Raw genomic sequence first — 25,016 nt, forward strand, 5'->3', positions numbered from 1 at the left:
AGTGGATAAATCCCCAGGCCCGGACGAGATGTATCCCAGGCTACTATGTGAGGCAAAGGAGGAGATTGCAGGGGCTCTGACACAAATTTTCAGAACCTCTCTGGCCACAGGGGATGTGCCAGAGGACTGGAGAACAGCTAACGTAGTACCATTATTCAAGAAGGGTAGTAGGGATAAACCAGGGAATTACAGGCCAGTGAGCCTAACATCAGTGGTAGGGAAATTATTGGAAAAAATTCTGAGGGACAGAATTAGTCTCCACTTGGAGAGGCAAGGATTAATTAGGGATAGCCAGCATAGCTTTGTCAAGGGAAGATCATGTCTGACCAATTTGATTGAATTTTTCAAGGGGGTGACTAGGTGTGTGGATGAGGGTAGTGCAGTGGATGTGGTTTACACGGATTTCAGTAAGGCTTTTGATAAAGTCCCGCATAGGAGACTGGTCAGGAAGGTAAGAGCCCATGGGATCCAGGGTGCCTTGGCACATTGGATCCAAAACTGGCTTAGTGGCAGAAGGCAGAGGGTGATGGTGGAAGGTTGTTTTTGTGACTGGAAGCCTGTGTCCAGTGGGGTACCGCAGGGATCGGTGCTGGGTCCCTTGCTGTTTGTGGTCTACATTAATGATTTGGATGTGAATGTGAAAGGTATGATCAGTAAGTTCGCAGATGACACGAAAATTGGTGGGGTGGTAAATAGCAAGGAGGGAAGCCTCAGGCTACAGGACGATATAGATGGGTTGGTCAGATGGGCGGAACGGTGGCAAATGGAATTTAACCCTGAAAAGTGTGAGGTGATGCATTTTGGACGGACTAACAAGGCAAGGGAATACACAATGAATGGTAAGACCCTAGGAAAGACAGAGGATCAGAGGGACCTTGGTGTGCATGCACATAGATCCCTGAAGGCAGCAGAACAGGTGGATATAAGGTGGTTAAAAAGGCATATGGGATACTTGCCTTCATTAGCCGAGGCATAGAATATAAGAGCAGGGTGGTTATGGTGGAGCTGTACAAAACGCTTGTAAGGCCACAGCTGGAGTACTGTGTGCAGTTCTGGTCGCCACACTATAGGAAGGATGTGATTGCTTTGGAGAGGGTGCAGAGGAGATTTACCAGGATGTTACCTGGGCTGGAGTGCTTCAGCTATGAAGAAAGACTGGACAGGCTGGGGTTGTTTTCCTTGGAGCAGAGAAGGCTGAGGGAGGACCTGATTGAGGTGTACAAAATTATGAGGGGCGTAGATAGAAAGGAACTTTTCCCCTTAGTAGAGGGGTCAATAACAAGGGGGCATAGATTCAAGGTAAGTGGCAGGAGGTTTAGAGGGGATTTGAGGAAAAACTTTTTCACCCAGAGGGTGGTTGGAATCTGGAACTCACTGCCTGAAAGGGTGGTAGAGGCAGGAACCCTCACAACATTCAAGAAGCATTTGGATGAGCACTTGAAAGGCCATAGCATACAAGGCTACGGACCAAATGCTGGAAAATGGGATTAGACAGGGCTTGATGGCCGGCGTGGACGCGATGGGCCGAAGGGCCTCTTTCTGTGCTGTATAACTCTATGACTCTATGGCCTACTCCTGCTATTTCTTATGTTCTTAATCAGTCTAGCTTGTGATAACCAGCTAGTCTTCAGTCAATGCTCAGTAAACCAGATTTCCCTTGGCTTGTATGGTTCATTAAGAGTTCAGGTGTTTCCTCTGTCCTCTGCCTGTAAGATTCTTGGAATTAGAGGACTAAAGAAAGAATGCACAAAGGAATAAGAAGATTGAAAGAATGTCAAGTGAAAGTTTTCCAACTTTTTGTTTTGAAACAAATGGCCATTTTGTGATATTTCGCCTGACAAAGAAAAAAGAACTTGCATTTTTATAGCGCCTTTCACGACCTCAGGACATCCCAAAGCACTTTACAGCCAATGAAGTACTTCTGAAGTGTCGTCACTGTTGTAATGTAAACACGGCAGCCAATTTGCTGTTTGTGGGACCTTGCTTTCTGCAATGAAATAAGTGATCAGATCCTTCTTTTAAATGTTGATTGAGGGATAAATGTTAGCAGGACACCGTGAGAACTCCCTTGCTCTTCTTCAAATAGTGCCGTGGGATCTTTTACGCTCACTTGAGGGGGCAGACGGACCCTCGGTTTAACGCCTCATCCGAAAGACGGGAATATCAAGTATCCTGTTGATGGTATCTAAATGGACTGTCTAATCATGAAGGTTGTACCTTCTCTCTGCATAGAAAAGAAAATTGTTCATTTCAATTGATGAAAATTCCCCAAACTTAAAGGTAATATGTTTCCCTGACAGTTGTTCTCACAAGGTCATTACTTTGGTACCCTGGTTGGAGTACGAGAAAGATTAGACTTTTTCCAAGCTTCTCCTTGGTTTTCCTGCCTAGGCCTTTTGGACTTGTTTTGCTTCAAGGAGCAGCTCAGTGGAATACTTTGGAAGCTGGCTACCTGTTCGGAGATGGCTTTAAGGTGCTGATGATGCTTCTCAAAGATCATCACCAGCTCCTGAACCCGCTCAAAAGCTGTTTTCCTTTGTATAAGTGCTCCAACGATATGAGGCGTCAGCCTTGGCTCAGTGGTTGGGTAGCACTCTCACCTCTGAGTCGGAAGATTACGGATTCAAGTCCCACTCCAGCGTGTAATCCAGGCTGACCCTGGAGTACTGAGGGAGTGTTACACTGTCGGAGGTGCCGTCTATCAAATGAGACGTTATACCGAGGCCCCGTCTACCCTCTCAGGTGGACATAAAAGATCCCACGTTACTATTCAAGGAAGAGCAGGGGAGTTCTCCCAATTTCCTGGCCAATATTTATCCCACTTTCCTGGCCAATATTTATCCCTCAACCAGAAAACAGATGATCTAGTCAATAAATTTAATTGCTGTTTGTAGGACCTTAATGTGCACCAATTGGCTGCCCTACATTGCAAGAATGATTACACTTCAAAAAGTAATTCATTGGCTGTAAAACGCTTTGGGACATTCCGAGGTCATGAAAGGTGCTGTATAAATGCAAGTGTTTCTTTCTTATACAACTTCACATACTTCATCCGGACAAGGAGAATCATGGAAGAATCTGTGAAAAGTGGAGAAACCAAGGAGTTCATCAGAGCCTGTGAGAACCGGTTAGCGAATATTCATTCTGGTGAGTTAAGGAAGAAGGATCCAGGCTTCCTTGAGCCAAATTTGCCAATTCCCATTAAGATAATAGAAGCTCAGAAGGTGGAGAATTTTCATAAGAAGAATAAAAAATTTATTTTTAAGGGCGCCTTGAGATTCCCAAGTACTTTGTCCAATAAGTGCCCAAAGTAGAAAGAGTGAACCTACGCTGACACTCCAGCGCAGTATTGTGGGAATGCTGCACTGTCAGAGGAGCTGCCTTCAGCTCGCGTGATAAACTGAGGCTCCCCTTTATCTGTTCCTTTGGTTCGGGTGGACATTAAAGATCCCACTATTTGAAGAAGAGCAGGTGTTTGAGCCAACATTCTTTCCTCAAACAACACCACAAAAAAAAGGTCTTGAATTTCCTCAGGAGTCTGACAGAACGTACCAGAAAACAACAGGAACCGTGTAGGCCTGGTCCTCGCTGACTCTGGGAGTTCATGGTCGGCTCTGTAAGGGACAGAATGACCGCCCACCCATATAAGGCCAATGACACCAAGGGGCTGAAGCTGGGGTGGGGGAGAGAGTGGAGGGGAAAGGGATTCCTACACTGGGAGTTCATGCTTCTCTGGATCAGAAGGGATCCAACATGATAACACTGAGGTCACTACTCAAGAGCAATAAAGCATACCAGCTTCCAGAAGGGTGCAAATAGAAGTAGCCTTGGACACTAAACCCTGCCAATAGCGGGCAGGTGCCAGATTTTGCAGCACCATGGGGCAGGAGGGTGCTGGAGATGGAACCATAGTGGCAACAGGGCCCCATGCGAATGATGTGCTCCCCCACTGGCCCCACAAACCCCGACAATGTCAATGCTGGAGGATCCCAGCGTAACCCTCAGAATTGCAGCCGTAGATTTTCAAGTCCAGATCAATTGATCATTCATCTCACTTGTGTGTGCTGAATTTGTAACTGTGTCAGCAATTCATACCAAGGGATGCGCTTTAGGGATGTCCCGAGACATGCGATAATGTCCTCTCATATCCAAGCTCCGAGCCGCTACCCCATCACCCCACTGCCCCGATTCTGAGCAAGCGAGATGGACATCAGTCTTATGAACTCAACATAGAATTAATTGCCCTTTTGAAAATATTTTATGCTGGATTTTAACAGCTTGAGCAATCAGACCGAACCAGAGTCCGCACTAACTTTTGGACAACTGCCACGCTTCCAACCAGCGACTTGCTCAAGAGCTGCTCTCACAAGCTGACCATAAGGCTTATTTTTCTTTTTTAAAAAAAACACCCACAAGCTTCCACCCCTTTCTTCCTGAAACACATCCACACATTTTCCCCACCACCCCACCCCCCTTCCTTCCCAGAACACTGCCACACGCTACCCACCTCTCCCAATGCAGCCTCCCCTCCCCAGTAATGGCCACACCTTCCATGATATTTTCAATAGAAACAACCACGCGCTTTTCGCCGATTGAGAGCGATCATTTAATTTCGGTTTCATGATGTCAGTCTGCAGTTCAAGATTGGGCGAGCTTTTCACTTCCTATCCACAACATGGCTCTTCAGAAAGTAAGCAGCAACTGAATGCTCCTCCATTTACTTGAAGCTTTCTAGTTGACCCAATTTATATCCGTTCACGTTCAGCGTTCATCTTACTACAGTACGCCACAGTTATCAGAATTCCAAACGTTGGTTCAATTTGGGGGGGGCGGATAAAGCAATCCCAGCACAGTGGCATTCGAACCACTGCTCCCTGCTGACCTTATGAGAGACCGGCTCATTTTAATAAATATTTGGTGCTCTCAGCACACAACATATGACATGCTAGAAGTGGCATGGGGTCAAGGGATGGATTACCTGGTGCCAGCTGCTAGTCACCCGTAAAGCTGTCCTGGAACTAAACATGGCTGGAGATAGACAAGGGGCAAGAACTGCCCCATTCCATGACACTCTTTTGGAGGTCCTGCGGAGAAGTGCGGCTCTTGATGGAGTTAAGGGCCACCCTGCAATGATCAGCAACATAGATGGAGGTGATGGAGAGAGACTGAAGAATGACTAGCCTGTGGTCTCAAGCTGGGACAAGGTGAGGAAATAATTTGCAGGGTTATGCAAGACTGACAAACTAATTGCGAACATGTGGCTTAATTTTGCATTGTTGGCTTATGATGTACCTTAACCGCGCTTCACTCTATCCCTAAGGGCAGATACTCACTACAAGCAGCCATCCACCTCACCTCCTCCTCCCACATGGATAAGAAGCAGAAGACACACACCGTATACTTTCATTACAGGGAAACAACATTGCAAAACACTGAACACACCTATACCACACTGTGAGAGTTGATAACAGTTCAGCAGACTCACTCTGTAATGTGTCCTGACAGCTCTCTTGGTATGAGGGAGATTAAGGTATTAATTAAGGCATTCTTAATGTACAGTTGCAGCCACTGGAGGTGATGTTTTATTTGGCAAGGGTATTGAGCACATGTGGAGATGACTGTTGTGCATTACAGGTATAAGGCATATAATTAAAGTTTGGTCCTTCTGAGTTAGCTTCTTGATGCACAGGCAAGCCTTTGGTCTCATGAACAGATTTGACTTCTGGTGGCTCCGACATATCATCTCCTGCCTATACCATGGCTTCACCCTGTTGTAGAGCAGAGTTGTGCAGTACACAGTAGGCTAGGGCTGTAGAGAGGGCTTTAAACTAATTAGTGGGGGGGAGGTTTCAAGAGAGCGAAAAATAAAAATGTCAGCAGAGAAGGCAATAGAGCAAAGTAGCAGTGGGGAAATTAAAAACCAGAGCATGTCAGGAAGGGACAGAATATATAAAGATAAAGGTAAAGTAGTAAAGGGGGTAAAAGCAGGAATAAATTATCACAAAACATATTTAAAAGTTCTTTATCTGAATGCACGCAGCATTCGTAACAAAATAGACGAGTTGACGGTACAAATAACTACACATGGGTATGATCTTGTGGCCATTACAGAAACATGGCTGCGAGGTGACCATGACTGGGAACTAAACATCCAGGGGTATTTGACTATTAGGAAGGACAGACAGGAAGGAAAGGGAGGTGGGGTGGCTATGTTAATAAAGGATGGAATCACTGCAATAGTGAGAAATGATATTGGGTCAAAGGATCAGGATAGTGAAACAGTTTGGGTGGAGATAAGGAATAATAAGGGGAAAAAGTCACTAGTGGGCGTAGTCTATAGGCCTCCTAACAGTTGCAACTCTATTGGTCGGAGTATAAATCAGGAAATAGTTGGGGCTTGTAATAAGGGAACAGCTATAATCATGGGAGATTTTAACTTTCATATTGACTGGACAAATCAAATTGGGCAGGGCAGCCTTGAGGAAGAGTTCATAGAGTGCATTAGGGACAGGTTCCTTGAGCAGTATGTTACTGAACCAACCAGGGGGCAGGCAATCTTAGATCTGGTCCTGTGTAATGAGACAGGATTAATAAAAAATGTCCTAGTAAAGGATCCCCTTGGAATGAGTGACCATAACATGGTTGAAATCCAAATTCAGTTGGAGGGTGAGAGAGTTGGATCTCAAACCAGCGTACTAAGCTTAAATAAAGGAGACTATGAAGGTATGAGAGCAGAGTTGGCTAAAGTGGACTGGGAAAATAGATTAAGGTATAAGACGGTACAGGAGCAGTGGTGTACATTCAAGGAGATATTTCACAACTTTCAAGAAAAATATATTCCACTGAGGAAAAAGGGGCGTAAAAGAAAAGACAGCCATCCGTGGCTAAATAAAGTAATAAAGGATAGTATCCGACTGAAAACAAGGGCATATAAAGTAGCCAAATCTAGTGAGAGGATAGAAGATTGGGAAGTATTTAAAAGCCAGCAAAGAATAACTAAAAGATTAATTAAGAAAGGGAAGATAGATTATGAAAGTAAACTAGCAAAAAATATAAAAACAGATAGCAAGAGTTTCTACAGTTATATAAAAAGAAAAAGGGTGGCTAAAGTGAATATTGGTCCCTTAGAGGACGAGACTGGGAAATTAGTAGTGGGGAACATGGAGATGGCAAATACGCTGAACAAATATTTTGTATCAGTCTTTACAGTAGAGGACACTAAAAATATCCCAACACTGGACAAACAGGGGGCTATAGGGAGGGAGGAGCTAAACACGATTAAAATCACTAAGGAGATGGTACTCGGTAAGATAATGGGACTTAAGGCGGATAAATCCCCTGGACCTGATGACCTACATCCTAGGGTCTTGAGAGAAGTAGCGGTAGGGATTGCGGATGCATTGGTGGTAATTTTCCAAAGCTCCCTGGATTCAGGAAAGGTCCCAGCAGATTGGAAAACTGCTAATGTAACGCCCTTATTTAAAAAGGGAGGTAGACAAAAGGCTGGCAACTATAGACCAGTTAGCCTAACATCTGTGGTTGGTAAAATGTTGGAGTCCATTATTAAGGAAGCAGTAACAGGACATTTGGATAGCATAATTTAATCGGACAGAGTCAGCATGGTTTTATGAAGGGGAAATCATGCTTGACAAATTTGCTCGAATTCCTTGAGGACGTAACAAACAGGGTGGATAAAGGGGAACCAGTGGATGTGGTGTATTTGGACTTCCAAAAAGGCATTTGACAAGGTGCCACACAAAAGATTACTGCACAAAATAAAAAATCACGGGATTGGGGGTAATATACTGGCATGGGTGGAAGATTGGCTATCTAACAGAAAACAGAGAGTTGGGATAAATGGTTCATTCTCGGGTTGGCAATCAGTAACTAGTGGTGTTCCGCAGGGGTCAGTGCTGGGACCCCAACTCTACAATCTATATTAACGATTTGGAGGAGGGGACCAAGTGCAACATATCCAAGTTTGCCGACGATACGAAGATGGGTGGGAAAGCAGTGAGTGAGGAGGACATAAAAAGGACATAGACAGGCTAAGTGAGTGGGCAGAAATTTGGCAGATGGAATATAATGTTGGAAAGTGTGAGGTTATGCACTTTGGCAGAAAAAATCAAAGAGCAAGTTATTATCTAAATGGAAAGAAACTGCAAAGTGCTACAGTACAAAGGGATCTGGGGGTCCTGGTGCATGAAACACAGAAGGTTAGTATGCAGGTACAGCAGGTGATCAGGAAGGCCAATGGAATCTTGGCCTTTATTGCAAGGGGGATGGAGTATAAAAGCAGGGAAGTCTTGCTTCAGTTATACAGGGTACTGGTGAGGCCACACCTGGAATACTGCGTACAGTTTTGGTTTCCATATTTAAGAAAAGATATACTTGCTCTCGAGGCAGTTCAGAGAAGGTTCACTCGGTTAATTCCGGAGATGGGGGGTTGACTTATGAGGGTAGGTTGGGTCTCTACTCATTGGAATTCAGAAGAATGAGAGGCGATCTTATCGAAACATATAAGATTGTGAGGGGGCTTGATCGGGTGGATGCGGGGAGGATGTTTCCACTGATGGGTGAGACTAGAACTAGGGGGCATAATCTTAGAATAAGGGGCTGCCATTTCAAAACTGAGATGAGGAGAAACTTCTTCACTCAGAGGGTAGTAAATCTATGGAATTTGCTACCTCAGAGAGCTGTGGAAGCTGCGACATTAAATAAATTTAAAACGGAGATATACAGTTTCCTAGCTGATAAGGGAATTAAGGGTTATGGGGAGCGGGCAGGGAAGTGGACGTGAGTCTAGGTTCGGATCAGCCATGATCCTATTGAATGGCGGAGCAGGCCCGAGGGGCCATATGGCCTACTCCTGCTCCTACTTATGTTCTTATGTACATTACTCTGAGATCTTGGCCGGACTGTACTGTAGCACTCCCCTCCTTATTTGGCCAGGCATGTGAATTGCTGCTCGAGAAGGCTGATGGTGCGCTGAACCCAGTGTGTCACATTCTATCTCTCCTCAGATCTTGTCCTTGGGTTTTGTATTGCTGTAGTGCGTACATTTGGCTTCCCCAGCAGCCATTCCCTGCAATCTTCCAAGTCATACTGGCACCACGGACTGATGTAGAATGAAGGAATCATGAAAGCTGCCAGGTTAACAGGCATTTGTTTGTATAATTTGGTTCCCATGGTCACAGGCTAGCTACACATTTATGGAATAGTAGCTCTTTCTGTGCATGAATGGAGTAGCATTGGGGGTAAAGGTCAAGTATCCAGATAATAAGGTCCTCTCTATCTCTGTAACCTCCTCCAGCCCTACAAGCCTCCGAGATATCTGCGCCCCTCCAATTCTGGCCTCTTGCGCATCAACGATTTTAATTGCTCCACCATTGGCACCCGTGCCTTCAGCTGCCAAGGCCCTAAGCTCTGGAATTCCCTTCCTAATCCTCTCTGCCTCTCTACCTCGCTATCCTCCTTAAAACTTACCTCTTTGACCAAGCTTTTGGTCACCTGTCCTAATATCTCCTTATGTGGCTCGGTGTCAAATTTATTTTGATAATCGCTCCTGTGAAGCACCTTGGAACATTTTACTAGGTTAAAGGTGCTATATAAATGCAAGTTGCAACCAAATAATCCCCATGGACAGTAGGAATGGGAAGATCATGTGATTCTATCCAAAAACCTATAGAGGAAAGAAATCTCAGATTTTTCCAATTTGCTAGGCGACCTATCAATAACATATGGAGTGTGACACCAACAACAATTTTGTAAAGACCGTGAAATGCATTTTTTTGAAAATGCACCAGACTCTCTGCCGGTCTTCTCAATTCTGGAGGTTGCTAAACCACTGCATACTTTCTGATCGCTACACTGGTTGATAGTATCAGTGCCCTGATATTGCAGCTATCCGTTCCATCACACCATCTAGACATCATCTTCATTGTCTGCCTTTCCACTTTTCCAAACAGTAAAAACCCTAACAACTTTCCTTATCACGCCTCAATAATGTGTCCACACGAGGTTATTTTTTTCAGTATGTCCCTAAAACTTGACACATTTGCCATAGAACTTCATTTGAAAGAAAGACTTGCATTTATGTAGCACCTTTCACAACCTCAGGACATCCCAAAGCACTTTACAGCCAATGAAGTACTTTTAAAGTGTAGTCATTGTTGTATTGCAGGAAACACGGCAGCCAATTTGCGCACAGCAAGCTCCCACAAACAGCGATGTGATAATGGCCAGATCATCTGTTTTAATGATGTTGATTGAGGGATAAATATTGGCCAGGACACCGGGGATAACTCCCCTGCTCTTCTTTAAAATAATGCCATGGGATCTTTTACATCCACCTGAGAGCGCAGATGGGGCCTCGGTTTAATGTCTCATCCAAAAGATGGTACTCTGTACTGCACTGAAGTGCCAGCCTAGATTTTTGTGCTCAAGTCTCTGGAGTGGGACTTGAACCCACAACCTTCTGACTCAGAGGTGAGAGTGCTACCCACTGAGCCACAGCTTCTACTTCACAATTGCAAATTCACAATTTATTTTTGACATGGTTGAAATAACCTCCCAATAGGTGGTGGGTAAAAAAAATTCTGTTCTCGTAGTTCTGGCATCACGTCAGACAACCAGTGCGAAGTTTAAGCACCTTTGGGACGTTTTATTAAGTTAAAGATGCTTTATAAATGCAAGTTGTTGTTGTTACCTTTTCAAATGTCAACTACATCAAATTCATTAGTGTGGATTGATTGCGTTGTACAGTGTTTTTATTGTTGACTCATTTTCTGTCCACACTACAGTGCATATTAATTGAACATTCGTTTAAGACTGTGTTCATGAAATTAATAAGTTTACAGTATATATCAAACAAAAAGAGTTACTGACCAGGACAGTTTGGCATATCACACGTCCTTGATTCTGTGGCAGTGCAAGCATACCCACAGGATCTGGTACGCTTTTGGTTGCCACTTCCGCAGCTAACGCTACAGAGTGACCACGGGGTCCAGTCGCCCTCTCCATCTGCGTAATCTGCATGAAAAAATAAGCATACTCGCAGTTAGCTGCCATTGCGATGAGGTGCATAATTGGGACCACATGCTCGATTTGGAGCTTAGGCCCAGATCCTGCCGTTCGCATGCCATTCAAATAACTTTCACACACATAGCCCTACAAAGGATTGCTTGCACATTTTTTGTTTTCTAAGCCAAAGCAGCTGGAATGTTTCAGCTGTAAATCTTGATTATGGAGCTAGCAGCCTTCATCACTGACCTCTCACCGCTACCAGATAGACAGCATGTAAACAAGAAATTAAAAACGCATTTAGCAGCTAGATTCAAGTACTCTTTATTATTGCTTCTGGAATGACAAAGAGAAAATACTGAGGGGGGGAGAAGCAATGTCAATTTTACTCACTCAGTCATCTAGGCAACAAAAAAGCAAATATGATTCACTGGGATCTTGCCACATAGACGCAGATGTTTTTCCTGCACAACTTGCTTTACATCAATCAATACTAGAGAGTATATTCCCACTGTAGCGCATACCTATTTTATTTCACTTGGCTTATTTCCAATATCTCTTTTCAAATTCTCAGTTTCACTGATGCCCAGAACCAGTGAGGAATGTAGACGTACCATATTCAGGCTGCCCCTTGGATTCCCATCTCCGATGAGTAACTGTACTTCTATCCCAGCTGCCCACAGGATTCAGGAAGTTGCTGTCTTCACTGGCACGGCCATTTTCCTGATCACCGTCGCTCCGGGGAGCTGTTGCTGATGATTTTTGCCACCAATTCCTCCAGTCGGATGATGGCACAGGCCAGCTCGGTTTGGTCACTTTCCGTAAATCTCTCTCTGCCTCTATTTCAGTTCCATCTACGACCTCAATCGTGACCTGCACAGTTCAAAACGAGTAATGTACACATCTAAAAACTATACAATAAGTTCATATTCATTTGTTATTGAAGAACAGAAATTAATTCCAACAGTGACGCTGAAATGCATTGAACAGCATGAAGTTGCTGTATTTGCGCGGTAGATAAACTCGCCACAGAAAGTTAAGCCAAGTCATTTCAAGTCTAAATACCCTTTTAACAATGTGATAACTGTTAATTACTGCCAATCAACCACTCTGCCACTGGAAATTAACTATTACAAAGGTGGAGTCTCATTCCTTCAGGTTTAAATTGTCACTGGAGATTTTAAAAATTAACATTTTAATTTTTGTTTACTTTTCCGTTGTCTTTTTTTCTCTCTCTTAATCCAATCTTCTTTCCCTCTCTTTATTTCTCTTTCTGTACATTATTTGACATTGAATTCACCCACTCTAATTCACACTTCCTTCTCAGTCCTTGTGCCGTTAATCAATCAGATTGAAGGATTGAGAAATTAAGGAGATACACAGTTGTTTACTCTGTTCACTTTGGTCTCAGATGCCCGGTTTCCCTCGCTGTGCCGTTTATCAGCTCGCACTTTCAGCAACTTGCCATGCAAAAAATTAAAAAACCTAAACGTGCAAGGGCAAGTCTAACTAAAGGCAGACACCGTTAGATGCCCTGCCACAGCAAATTATGATCCAATATGCTGTGTCATGAATTCATAGGAATTATGTTGACATTTATTATTCCATCAGATGGCAAGTTCCTGATTTTAGCCTAATTACTGGGAGTAAGGGCAGACATTTTTCCACAGAGGGCAAGTCATCCACACTTGCATCCCTTCTATTGGGTAGTAACAAAGTGGTGCTGGCGGAGGCCTAGAAGCAGCACTCTCGCCTGCCCATCTTGGTCAACGCATGGTATGTGACCAAAGCATATCTGAAAAAGAGGAAGAGACAAAAATATGTGATTTAAAAAATAATAAGTCCATGATTTGGCCGGATGACAGAGCCAATTGGAACAACCTCAAACCAGACTCTCCGTCTTCTTATCGTCACTCCATCTACCACTCAAAAGACAACACACTTGAACTGGGCTTGCACCAAGCAGATTGTATTTAATGCTGGAAAGCACCACATCCCATCCAAACAGATAAATATTAACATTGGCTTACGGCCTGGGTTTAATGAAAGATGTGCTGCAGCATCACCAAAAAGAGGAACTGTTTTGTTAGATGGGGAGAAACAGGAGCTTCAAAAGCCTATCCATACCAAATACCAATATGAGAATATAACAGACAGGGTGGTTTAGAAAAGGTAATGGTGTAAGAATTTTAAGACTGCGTGTAACACATCCTAAACTTGTAAGAGACAAAGGGGCTGAAATCCTTCCTGCTGATAGCTTTAGTGAAAAAGTCAGCATGAATAAGATTACCAACTTGGCTTTGGCACAAGTTGGTCAACCTATGATGTTCTCAATCTTATGATCCAGAAATACAGCGATTCTCTAAATGCCGAGCATGGAGTTAGAGCTTTAGCCTTCCTGGGCTATGATAATCCAAGCTCTATTGTGAGCAGTTTGGGTGAACGCTTTGATGAACACCTCGGTTCAGTCCGCAAGCGTGATCCTGAGCTTCCGGTCTCTTGCCATTTTTAATTCTCCATCCCACCCCCACTCTGACCTCGGCCTCTTACACTGTTCCAATGAAGCTCAACAGAAGCTCCAAGAATAGCACCTCATCTTTCAATTAGGCACTTTACAGCCTTACGGACTCAAGATTGATTTCAATAACTTCAGATCATAACCACTGCTCCCATTTCTTAGGACAGCAGGTGCTGGTAATAATCCTGCTGTTACTATTTACAGCTCCTCCAGACCCATCTTTTGTCTCTTTACTTGTCCCATTACCACCCCATTTGCCTTGCACCATTATCCCTTTTGTCATTTAAAACACTCCCGCCTTCCACCCTATCACAGACCTTCCCCTTTTCTTTCATCCCCCTCCCCCCTTTCCCTGCCCCTGTACCTGTTTAAAATCTGTTACATCTCTAATTATACCAGTTCTGACGAAGGGTCACAGACCTGAAATGTTAACTCTTGTTTCTCTCTCCACAGATGCTGCCTGATCTGCTGAGTATTTCCAGCATTTTCTGTTTTTACCCCATTGAGAGCTGTCCTCCAGTACCATATCTGGTAAATGCTTGATGTGGAGATGCCGGTGTTGGACTGGGGTGGACAAATGTGAGAAGTCACACAACACCAGGTTATAGTCCAACAGCTTTATTTGAAATCACAAGCTTTCGGAGCGCTGCTCCTTCGTCAGGTGAAGTGGAGAGATGCATATATAGTCAGAGAACACCGCCAGATGATTACAGGTAATCTTTCTAACTGCCCTTTATCAAAGGTGTGGATGGTGTCCAAACAGGTCAGTCAGGAAAATATTACATCAAAGAACAATGAGGTGGGGTCACCAGGGGTCAAATGTTGCAGATGCTGGGGTCTGTATGAAAAACAAAAAACAAAGAACATAAAAAAAAAAAAAATTTTTTGCTGGAAATCACAGCAGGTCTGACCGCATCTGTGTAGAGAGAACAAGCCAACGATGACTCGAGTCTGGATGACTTTACGTCAGGTGGGGTTACATGTAGCGTGACATAAACCCAAGATCCCAGTTGAGGCCGTCCTCATGAGTGCGGAACTTGGCTATCAGTTTCTGCTCGACGATTTCGCGTTGTGTGTCTCGAAGGCCACCTTGGAAAATGCTTACCCGAAGATCGGAGGCTGAATGTCCTTGACTGCTGAAGTGTTCCCCGACTGGGAGGGAACACTCCTGCCTGGCGATTGTTGTGCGGTGTCCGTTCATCCGTTGTCGCAGTGTCTGCATGGTCTCACCGATGTACCATGCTCTGGGGCGGCATCGCTGCGACAGCCTCAGTACTCAACACCAACAACAGCCAATCTCCAGACGCCATCCTACAACTCATCCGCTTCATCCTTGGCCACAATGTCTTCACCTCCGACAACCAGTTCTTTACCCAAACACACGGAACAGCCATGGGGACCAAATTCGCACCCCAATATGCCAACATCTTCATGCACAAGTTTGAGCAAGACTTCTTCGCTGCACAGGACCTCCAACCAACGCTATACACCAGATACATCGACGACATTTTCTTCCTATGGACCCACGGTGAAGAATCACTGAAAAGACTACACGATAACATCAACAAGTTCCATCCCACCATCAAACTCACCATGGACTACTCCTCAGAATCGGTTTCATTCTTGGACACACGAATCTCCATCAAAGATGGACACCTCAGCACTTCACTCTACCGCAAGCCCACGGACAACCTCACGATGCTCCACTTCTCCAACTTCCACCCTAACCACGTTAAAGAAGCCATCCCCTATGGACAAGCCCTGCGAATACACAGGATCTGCTCAGATGAGGAGGAACGCGATGGACACCTACAGACGCTGAAAGACGCCCTTGTAAGAACGGGATATGATGCTCGACTCGTCGATCGACAGTTCTGACGGGCCACAGCGAAAAATCGCATAGACCTCCTCAGAAGACAAACACGGGACACAACCAACAGAGTACCCTTCGTCGTCCAGTACTTCCCCGGAGTGGAGAAACTACGCCATGTTCTTCGCAGCCTTCAACATGTCATCGATGACGACGAACACCTCGCTAAGGCCATCCCCACGCCACCACTACTCGCCTTCAAACAGCCGCCTAACCTCAAACAGACCATCGTTCGCAGCAAATTACCTAGCTTTCAGGAGAACAGCGACCACGACACCACACAACCCTGCCACGGCAACCTCTGCAAGACATGCCAGATCATCAACACAGATACCATCATCACACATGAGGACACCACCCACCAGGTACATGGTACATACTCATGTGACTCGGCCAACATTGTCTACCTCATACATTGCAGGAAAGGATGCCCCGGAGCATGGTACATCGGCGAGACCATGCAGACACTGCGACAACGGATGAACGGACACCGCACAACAATCGCCAGGCAGGAGTGTTCCCTCCCAGTCGGGGAACACTTCAGCAGTCAAGGACATTCAGCCTCCGATCTTCGGGTAAGCATTCTCCAAGGCGGCCTTTGAGACACACGACAACGCAAAATCGTCGAGCAGAAACTGATAGCCAAATTCCGCACTCATGAGGACGGCCTCAACCAGGATCTTGGGTTCATGTCACGCTACTTGTAACCCCACCTGACATAGAGTCATCCAGACTCGAGTCATCGTTCGCTTGTTCTCTCTGCACAGATGCAACCGGACCTGCTGTGATTTCCAGCAAAATATATTTAAAAAAAAAAAAATTTCTTTGTTTATTTTTTGTTTTTCATACAGACCCCAGCATCTGCAACATTTGACCCCTCGTGACCCCACCTCATTGTTCTTTGATGTAATGTTTTCCTGACCGACCTGTTTGGACACCATCCACACCTTTGATTGCTGTGATTATCTCTCTGCCGAGGTGGGATAAAGGGCAGTTAGAAAGATTACCTGTAATCATCTGGCGGTGTTCTCTGACTATATATGCTGTGCCTATATGCATCTCTTCACTTCACCAGATGAAGGAGCAGTGCTCCGAAAGCTTGTGATTTCAAATAAAGCTGTTGGACTATAACCTGGTGTTGTGTGACTTCTCACATTGGTAAATGCTTGTACTGGATGCTTTACTTGTACACAAGACACAAACATTAGGTCATGAAACATGGATAATCCTTTCCTTGTGACAACAACACAGTGGGTCACTCAGGAAGCATGCTTGCCCCATGCTCCAATCCAATTTGTCAATGATCTGATAGATTTCAATGGTTGCCTTTGCTGATGATACAATTCTCTTACATACTAATAAACTCCACACCTGAAAGACCATTGCAGGTGGATTTAGGTAGAACGGTGTCATCTTCAAAACCGAGAAGACTAAGTTAACAACTGTCAAGAAAATTACCCATGTTGTCGTACTCAATAAAGTTAACAAACTACCCTCAGTTACAATCAATCATTCAGCTCATTAACACGATGGTTGCTAAAAATGGCTGGAAATGCTGATCAGCATGGCATGATCAGCAGCTTTAGTACCTTTGCCAAGGCCTGCATTTGGTAGCACTCTCACCTGAGTCAGTAGGTTGTGACTACATGTCCCACTCCAGAGACTTGAGCACAAAAATCAAGGCTGACACTCCAGTGCAGTAGATTACAACATAAGAATTAGGAGCAGGAGTAGCCTGCTCCACCATTCAATAAGATCATGGCTGATCTTCGACCTCAACCCAACTTTCCCCACATGATCTCAATATCCCTTGATTCCCCTAGAGTCCAAAAATCTATCTATCTCAGCCTTGAATATATTCAACGACTGAGGGTCCACAGCCCTCTGGGATAGAGAATTCCAAAGATTTACAACTCTCTGAGTAAGAAATTTCTCCTCATCTCAATCCTAAATGGCCGACCCCTTATCCTGAGACTATGCCCCCTAGTTCTAGACTCTCCAGCCAGAGGAAACAGCCTCTCATCATCTACCCTGTCAAGCCCTTTCAGAATCTTGTATGTTTCAATGAGATCATCTCTCATTCTTCTAAACTCCAGAAAGTATAGGCCCATCCCACTCGGTCTCTCCTCATAGAACAACCCTCATCCCAGGAATCAATCTAGTGAACCTTCGATGTACCTCCTCTAAGGCAAGTATATCCTTCCCTAGGAACGGAGCCCAAAACGGTACACAGAGGGAGTGCTGCACTGTCAGAGGTGCCGCCTTCTAGATGAGACGTTAAACCGAGTCCCTGTCTGCTTTCTCAGGTGGACGTAAAAGATCTCGTGGCACTATTTCGAAGAAGATCAGGGGAGTTATCCGCAGTGTGCTGGCCAATTTTTATCCCTCAATCAACATCACTAAAATAGATTATCTGGTCATTATCACATTGCTGTTTGTGGGAAGCTTGCTATGTGCAAATTGGCTGCAGCGTTTCCTATATTACAACAGTGACTACACTTCAAAAGTACTTCATTGGCTGTAAAGTGCTTTGGGGCGTCCTGAGATAGCAAAAGGTATCATGCAAGTCTTTCTTTCTGCACTTCCAATAAGATCTTGGCTTCCTGGACATAGCACCAACGCTCCCTATAAGGAGCGTGGCCACGCCCCTCACTGCTGATCAAGTGCAGCCCGGGACCGGCTTGTTCAATGTAAAGTTTTGCGCATGCTCAAAACTGTAAAGGGGCTGCGCACCCCCAAAAAAAGGGAACATTGCATGGCACTGCCAGCTACTGAGACTAAACAAGGTGGCAGACACAGCTCCCGGCTTCTGTGCTGGCCAATTTACAGAGTATGCCAAAACTCGCTTTTGATAAGTTTTGCTCCTTCCCTGTCCAATGATGGAAACGTATTAGCAACACAAAGCTGGGAAACTATGATTGGGGCTTTGTAAGTTTTTTTTATTCGTTCCTGGGATGTGGGCGTCACTGACAAGGCCAGCATTTATTGTCCATCCCTAATTGCCCTCGAGAAGGTGGTGGTGAGCCGCCTTCTTGAACCGCTGCAGTCCGTGTGGCGAGGGTACTCCCACAGTGCTGTTAGGGAGGGAGTTCCAGGATTTTGACCCAGCGACGATGAAGGAATGGCGATATATTTCCAAGTCAGGATGATGTGTACATATAAATGTGTTTTGTTTTGGATTAAAATAATAATAATGTAAAGCTTGGACTTTGAATTTTGTGAAGTAATTTTGACAAGAGAAGCAATATATGTGATATATATATATATATATCAGTAGAATATTTATGCAATTTATATTCATTGAAGCAATCGACAAGATGCACTGCAGCAACTCGCCAAAGCTTCTTCGACAACACCTCCCAAACCCATGACTTCTACCACCTAGAAGGACAAGGAATGCAGGTACTTGGGAACACCATCACCTCCAAATTCCCCTCCAAGTCACACATCATCCTGACTTGGAAATATATCGCCGATCCTTCATCGTCGCTGGGTCAAAATCCTGGAACTCCTTTCCTAACAGCACTGTGGGAGTACCTTCACCACACAGACTGCAGTGGTTCAAGAAAGCAGCTCACCACCACCTTCTCAAGGGTAATTAGGGATGGGCAATAAATGCTGGCTTTGCCAGCGACGACCACATCCCTTGAAATAATTTTTTTTAAACATGGGCTTATTTACTGTTTCAGAGACAGATTCCTCCCTCTCACCCTGTCACTCTCCTCATTCAATCAGAAATACCACTCTGCTTTGTATTTACTCCAATGTACAGACCCAGGTTTAGGGGTCATGAGCACTGGGCACCCCTGCATGCTCGCAAATAGACATGATTAGCAATTGAACACATGGTCACTTTGGCCCTATCCTCTGCATCATTCTACTGCAGAAAAAAAATTACACAGCCATGTGATCCCAAGCTGCACTGCTCCCCCCGACCAGCACTGCTCCCCCCCGCCGACCAGCACTGCTCCCCCCGACCAGCACTGCTCCCCCCCGAACTGCACTGCTCCCCCCCGACCTGCACTGCTCCCCCCCGACCTGCACTGCTCCCCCCCCGACCTGCACTGCTCCCCCCCCGACCTGCACTGCTCCCCCCCGACCTGCACTGCTCCCCCCCGACCTGCACTGCTCCCCCCGACCAGCACTGCTCCCCCCCCGACCTGCACTGCTCCCCCCCGACCTGCACTGCTCCCCCCCGACCTGCACTGCTCCCCCCCAACCTGCACTGCTCCCCCCCCGACCTGCACTGCTCCCCCCCGACCTGCACTGCTCCCCCCCGACCTGCACTGCTCCCCTCCCGACCTGCACTGCTCCCCCCCCGACCTGCACTGCTCCCCCCCTGACCTGCACTGCTCCCCCCCGACCTGCACTGCTCCCCCCCCCGACCTGCACTGCTCCCCCCCGACCTGCACTGCTCCCCCCCCGACCAGCACTGCTCCCCCCCGACCTGCACTGCTCCCCCCCCCGACCTGCACTGCTCCCCCCCCGACCTGCACTGCTCCCCCCCGACCTGCACTGCTCCACCCCGACCTGCACTGCTCCCCCCGACCTGCACTGCTCCCCCCCGACCAGCACTGCTCCCCCCCCGATCAGCACTGTTCCCCCGCCGACCTGCACTGCTCCCCCGCCGACCTGCACTGCTCCCCCCCCGACCAGCACTGTTCCCCCCGCGACCTGCACTGCTCCCCCCCCGACCTGCACTGCTCCCCCCCCGACCTGCACTGCTCCCCCCCCGACCAGCACTGCTCCCCCCCGACCTGCACTGCTCCCCCCCGACCTGCACTGCTCCTCCCCGACCTGCACTGCTCCCCCCCCGACCTGCACTGTGCCCCCCCCGACGTGCACTGCTCCCCCCCGACGTGCACTGCTCCCCCCCGACCAGCACTGTTCCCCCCCCGACCTGCACTGCACCCCCCGACCTGCACTGCTCCCCCCCGACCTGCACTGCTCCCCCCGACCTGCACTGCTCCCCCCCCGACCAGCACTGCTCCCCCCCCGACCAGCACTGTTCCCCCCCCGACCTGCACTGCTCCCCCCCCGACCTGCACTGCTCCCCCCCCGACCAGCACTGTTCCCCCCCCGACCTGCACTGCTCCCCCCCCCGACCTGCACTGCTCCCCCCCGACCTGCACTGTTCCCCCCCCGACCTGCACTGCTACCCCCCCGACCAGCACTGCTCCCCCCCCCGACCTGCACTGCTCCCCCCCCCGACCAGCACTGCTCCCCCCCCCTGACCTGCACTGCTCCCCCCCGACCTGCACTGCTCCCCCCCCGACCTGCACTGCTCCTCCCCGACCTGCACTGCTCCTCCCCGACCTGCACTGCTCCCCCCCGACCTGCACTGCTCCCCGCCGACCTGCACTGCTCCCCCCCCGACCTGCACTGCTCCCCCCCGACCTGCACTGCTCCCCCCCGACCTGCACTGCTCCCCCCCCCGACCTGCACTGCTCCTCCCCGACCTGCACTGCTCCCCCCCCGACCTGCACTGCTCCCCCCGACCTGCACTGCTCCCCCCCGACCTGCACTGCTCCTCCCCGACCTGCACTGCTCCCCCCCGACCTGCACTGCTCCCCCCCCGACCAGCATTGTTCCCCCCCGACCTGCACTGCTCCCCCCCGACCTGCACTGCTCCCCCCCCGACCTGCACTGCTCCTCCCCGACCTGCACTGCTCCTCCCCGACCTGCACTGCTCCCCCCCGACCTGCACTGCTCCCCCCCCCGACCTGCACTGCTCCCCCCCCGACCAGCACTGCTCCCCCCCCGACCAGCACTGCTCCCCCCCCGACCTGCACTGTTCCCCCCCCGACCTGCACTGCTCCCCCCCCGATCAGCACTGCTCCCCCCCCGACCTGCACTGCTCCCCCCCGACCTGCACTGCTCCCCCCCCGACCTGCACTGCTCCCTCCCCGACCTGCACTGCTCCCCCCCCGACCTGCACTGCTCCCCCCCCGACCTGCACTGCTCCCTCCCCGACCTGCACTGCTCCCCCCCGACCAGCACTGTTCCACCACCGACCGGCACTGCTCCCCCCCGACCTGCACTGCTCCCCCCCCGACCAGCACTGCTCCCCCCCGACCTGCACTGCTCCCTCCCCGACCTGCACTGCTCCCCCCCCGACCTGCACTGCTCCCCCCCCGACCTGCACTGCTCCCCCCCGACCTGCACTGCTCCCCCCGACCTGCACTGCTGCCCCCCGACCAGCACTGTTCCCCCCCCGACCTGCACTGCTCCCCACCCGACCTGCACTGCTCCCCCCCGACCTGCACTGCTCCCCCCCGACCTGCACTGCTCCCCCCCGACCTGCACTGCTCCCCCCCCGACCTGCACTGCTCCCCCCCCGACCTGCACTGCTCCCCCCCCGACCAGCACTGCTCCCCCCCCGACCAGCACTGCTCCCCCCCCGACCTGCACTGCTCCCCCCGACCAGCACTGCTCCCCCCGACCAGCACTGCTCCCCCCCCGACCAGCACTGCTCCCCCCGACCAGCACTGCTCCCCCCCCGACCAGCACTGTTCCCCCCCCGACCTGCACTGCTCCCCCCCCGACCAGCACTGTTCCCCCCCCGACCTGCACTGCTCCCCCCCCGACCTGCACTGCTCCCCCCCCGACCAGCACTGCTCCCCCCCCGACCAGCACTGCTCCCCCCCCGACCAGCACTGCTCCCCCCCCGACCAGCACTGCTCCCCCCCCGACCAGCACTGCTCCGCCCGACCAGCACTGCTCCCCCCCGACCAGCACTGTTCCCCCCCCGACCTGCACTGCTCCCCCCCCGACCTGCACTGCTCCCCCCCGACCAGCACTGTTCCCCCCCCGACCTGCACTGCTCCCCCCCCGACCTGCACTGCTCCCCCCCCGACCAGCACTGCTCCCCCCCGACCTGCACTGTTCCCCCCCGACCTGCACTGCTCCGCCCCCGACCTGCACTGTTCCCCCCCGACCTGCACTGCTCCCCCCACGACCTGCACTGCTCCCCCCCCGACCTGCACTGCTCCCCCCCCGACCTGCACTGTTCCCCCCCCGACCAGCACTGCTCCCCCCCGACCAGCACTGTTCCCCCCCCGACCTGCACTGCTCCCCCCCCCGACCTGCACTGCTCCCCCCCCCGACCAGCACTGTTCCCCCCCCGACCTGCACTGCTCCCCCCCGACCTGCACTGCTCCCCCCCGACCAGCACTGCTCCCCCCCGACCTGCACTGCTCCCCCCCGACCTGCACTGCTCCCCCCCGACCCGCACTGCTCGCCCCCCGACCCGCACTGCTCCCCCTCCCGACCCGCACTGCTCCCCCCCGACCCGCACTGCTCCCCCCCGACCCGCACTGCTCCCCCCCGACCTGCACTGCTCCCCCCCCGACCAGCACTGCTCCCCCCCCGAACTGCACTGCTCCCCCCCCGACCTGCACTGCTCCCCCCCGACCTGCACTGCTCCCCCGCGACCTGCACTGCACTGCTCCCCCCCCGACCTGCACTGCTCCCCCCCCGACCTGCACTGCTCCCCCCCGACCTGCACTGCTCCCCCCCGACCTGCACTGCTCCCCCCCGACCTGCACTGCTCCCCCCCCGACCAGCACTGCTCCCCCCCCGACCTGCACTGCTCCCTCCCCGACCTGCACTGCTCCCCCCCCGACCTGCACTGCTCCCCCCACGACCTGCACTGCTCCCCCCCCCGACCTGCACTGCTCCCCCCCCGACCAGCACTGCTCCCCCCCGACCAGCACTGTTCCCCCCCCGACCTGCACTGCTCCCCCCTCCGACCTGCACTGCTCCCCCCCCCGACCTGCACTGCTCCCCCCCCCGACCAGCACTGTTCCCCCCCGACCTGCACTGCTCCCCCCCGACCTGCACTGCTCCCCCCCGACCTGCACTGCTCCCCCCCCGACCAGCACTGCTCCCCCCCCGAACTGCACTGCTCCCCCCCCGACCTGCACTGCTCCCCCCCGACCTGCACTGCTCCCCCGCGACCTGCACTGCTCCCCCCCCCGACCTGCACTGCTCCCCCCCCGACCTGCACTGCTCCCCCCCGACCTGCACTGCTCCCCCCCGACCTGCACTGCTCCCCCCCGACCTGCACTGCTCCCCCCCCGACCAGCACTGCTCCCCCCCGACCAGCACTGCTCCCCCCCCGACCTGCACTGCTCCCCCCCCGACCTGCACTGCTCCCCCCCCGACCTGCACTGCTCCCCCCCGACCTGCACTGCTCCCCCCCCGACCAGCACTGCTCCCCCCCGACCTGCACTGCTCCCCCCGACCTGCACTGCTCCCCCCCCGACCAGCACTGCTCCCCCCCGACCAGCACTGCTCCTCCCCGACCTGCACTGCACCCCCCGACCTGCACTGCTCCCCCCCGACCTGCACTGCTCCCCCCCCGACCTGCACTGCTCCCCCCGACCTGCACTGCTCCCCCCCGACCTGCACTGCTCCCCCCCCGACCTGCACTGCTCCCCCCCGACCTGCACTGCTCCCCCCGACCTGCACTGCTCCCCCCCCGACCAGCACTGCTCCCCCCCCGACCTGCACTGTTCCCCCCCCGACCTGCACTGCTCCCCCCCCGACCAGCACTGCTCCCCCCCCGACCAGCACTGCTCCCCCCCCGACCTGCACTGCTTCCCCCCCGACCTGCACTGCTCCCCCCCCGACCAGCACTGTTCCCCCCCCCGACCTGCACTGCTCCCCCCCCGACCTGCACTGCTCCCCCCCCGACCAGCACTGTTCCCCCCCCGACCTGCACTGCTCCCCCCCCCGACCTGCACTGCTCCCTCCCCGACCTGCACTGCTCCCCCCCGACCAGCACTGCTCCCCCCCCGACCAGCACTGCTCCCCCCCGACCAGCACTGCTCCCCCCCCGACCTGCACTGCTCCCCCACCGACCAGCACTGCTCCCCGCCCCCGACCTGCACTGCTCCCCCCCCCGACCAGCACTGTTCCCCCCCCGACCTGCACTGCTCCCCCCCGACCTGCACTGCTCCCCCCCGACCAGCACTGTTCCCCCACCGACCAGCACTGCTCCCCCCCCCGACCTGCACTGCTCCCCCCCCGACCTGCACTGCTCCCCCCCCGACCTGCACTGCTCCCCCCCGACCTGCACTGCTCCCCCCCGACCTGCACTGCTCCCCCCCCGACCAGCACTGCTCCCCCCCGACCTGCACTGCTCCCCCCCGACCTGCACTGCTCCCCCCCCGACCAGCACTGCTCCCCCCCGACCTGCACTGCTCCCCCCGACCTGCACTGCTCCCCCCCCGACCAGCACTGCTCCCCCCCGACCAGCACTGCTCCTCCCCGACCAGCACTGTTCCCCCACCGACCAGCACTGCTCCCCCCCCGACCAGCACTGCTCCCCCCCCGACCTGCACTGCTCCCCCCCCGACCTGCACTGCTCCCCCCCCCGACCAGCACTGTTCCCCCCCCGACCTGCACTGCTCCCCCCCGACCTGCACTGCTCCCCCCCGACCAGCACTGCTCCCCCCCCGACCAGCACTGCTCCCCCCCGACCTGCACTGCTCCCCCCCGACCTGCACTGCTCCCCCCCGACCAGCACTGCTCCCCCCCCGACCTGCACTGCTCCCCCCCCGACCAGCACTGCTCCCCCCCCGACCAGCACTGTTCCCCCCC

General features: G+C 51.5%; 1 protein-coding gene across 2 annotated transcripts in view; it reads right to left on the minus strand.

The window, feature by feature from the left end:
- The window catches only part of ism1 (isthmin 1), a 105,676-nt gene that overhangs the window by 17,162 nt on the left and 63,498 nt on the right, over positions 1 to 25,016 (minus strand). For both annotated transcript variants that reach the window (XM_085981657.1, XM_085981658.1), the window contains exons 3-4: positions 11,637 to 11,895; positions 10,888 to 11,031 (exon numbers count right to left, since the gene is read on the minus strand). In XM_085981657.1, coding sequence (XP_085837783.1) covers positions 10,888 to 11,031; positions 11,637 to 11,895 — 403 coding nt within the window. The remainder of the gene's footprint in view (positions 1 to 10,887; positions 11,032 to 11,636; positions 11,896 to 25,016) is intronic.

The sequence above is a fragment of the Somniosus microcephalus genome, chromosome 3, assembly GCF_052327205.1.
Source record: "Somniosus microcephalus isolate GS21.2 chromosome 3, FLI_Smic_1.0, whole genome shotgun sequence".
NCBI classification, from domain to species: Eukaryota; Metazoa; Chordata; class Chondrichthyes; order Squaliformes; family Somniosidae; genus Somniosus; species Somniosus microcephalus.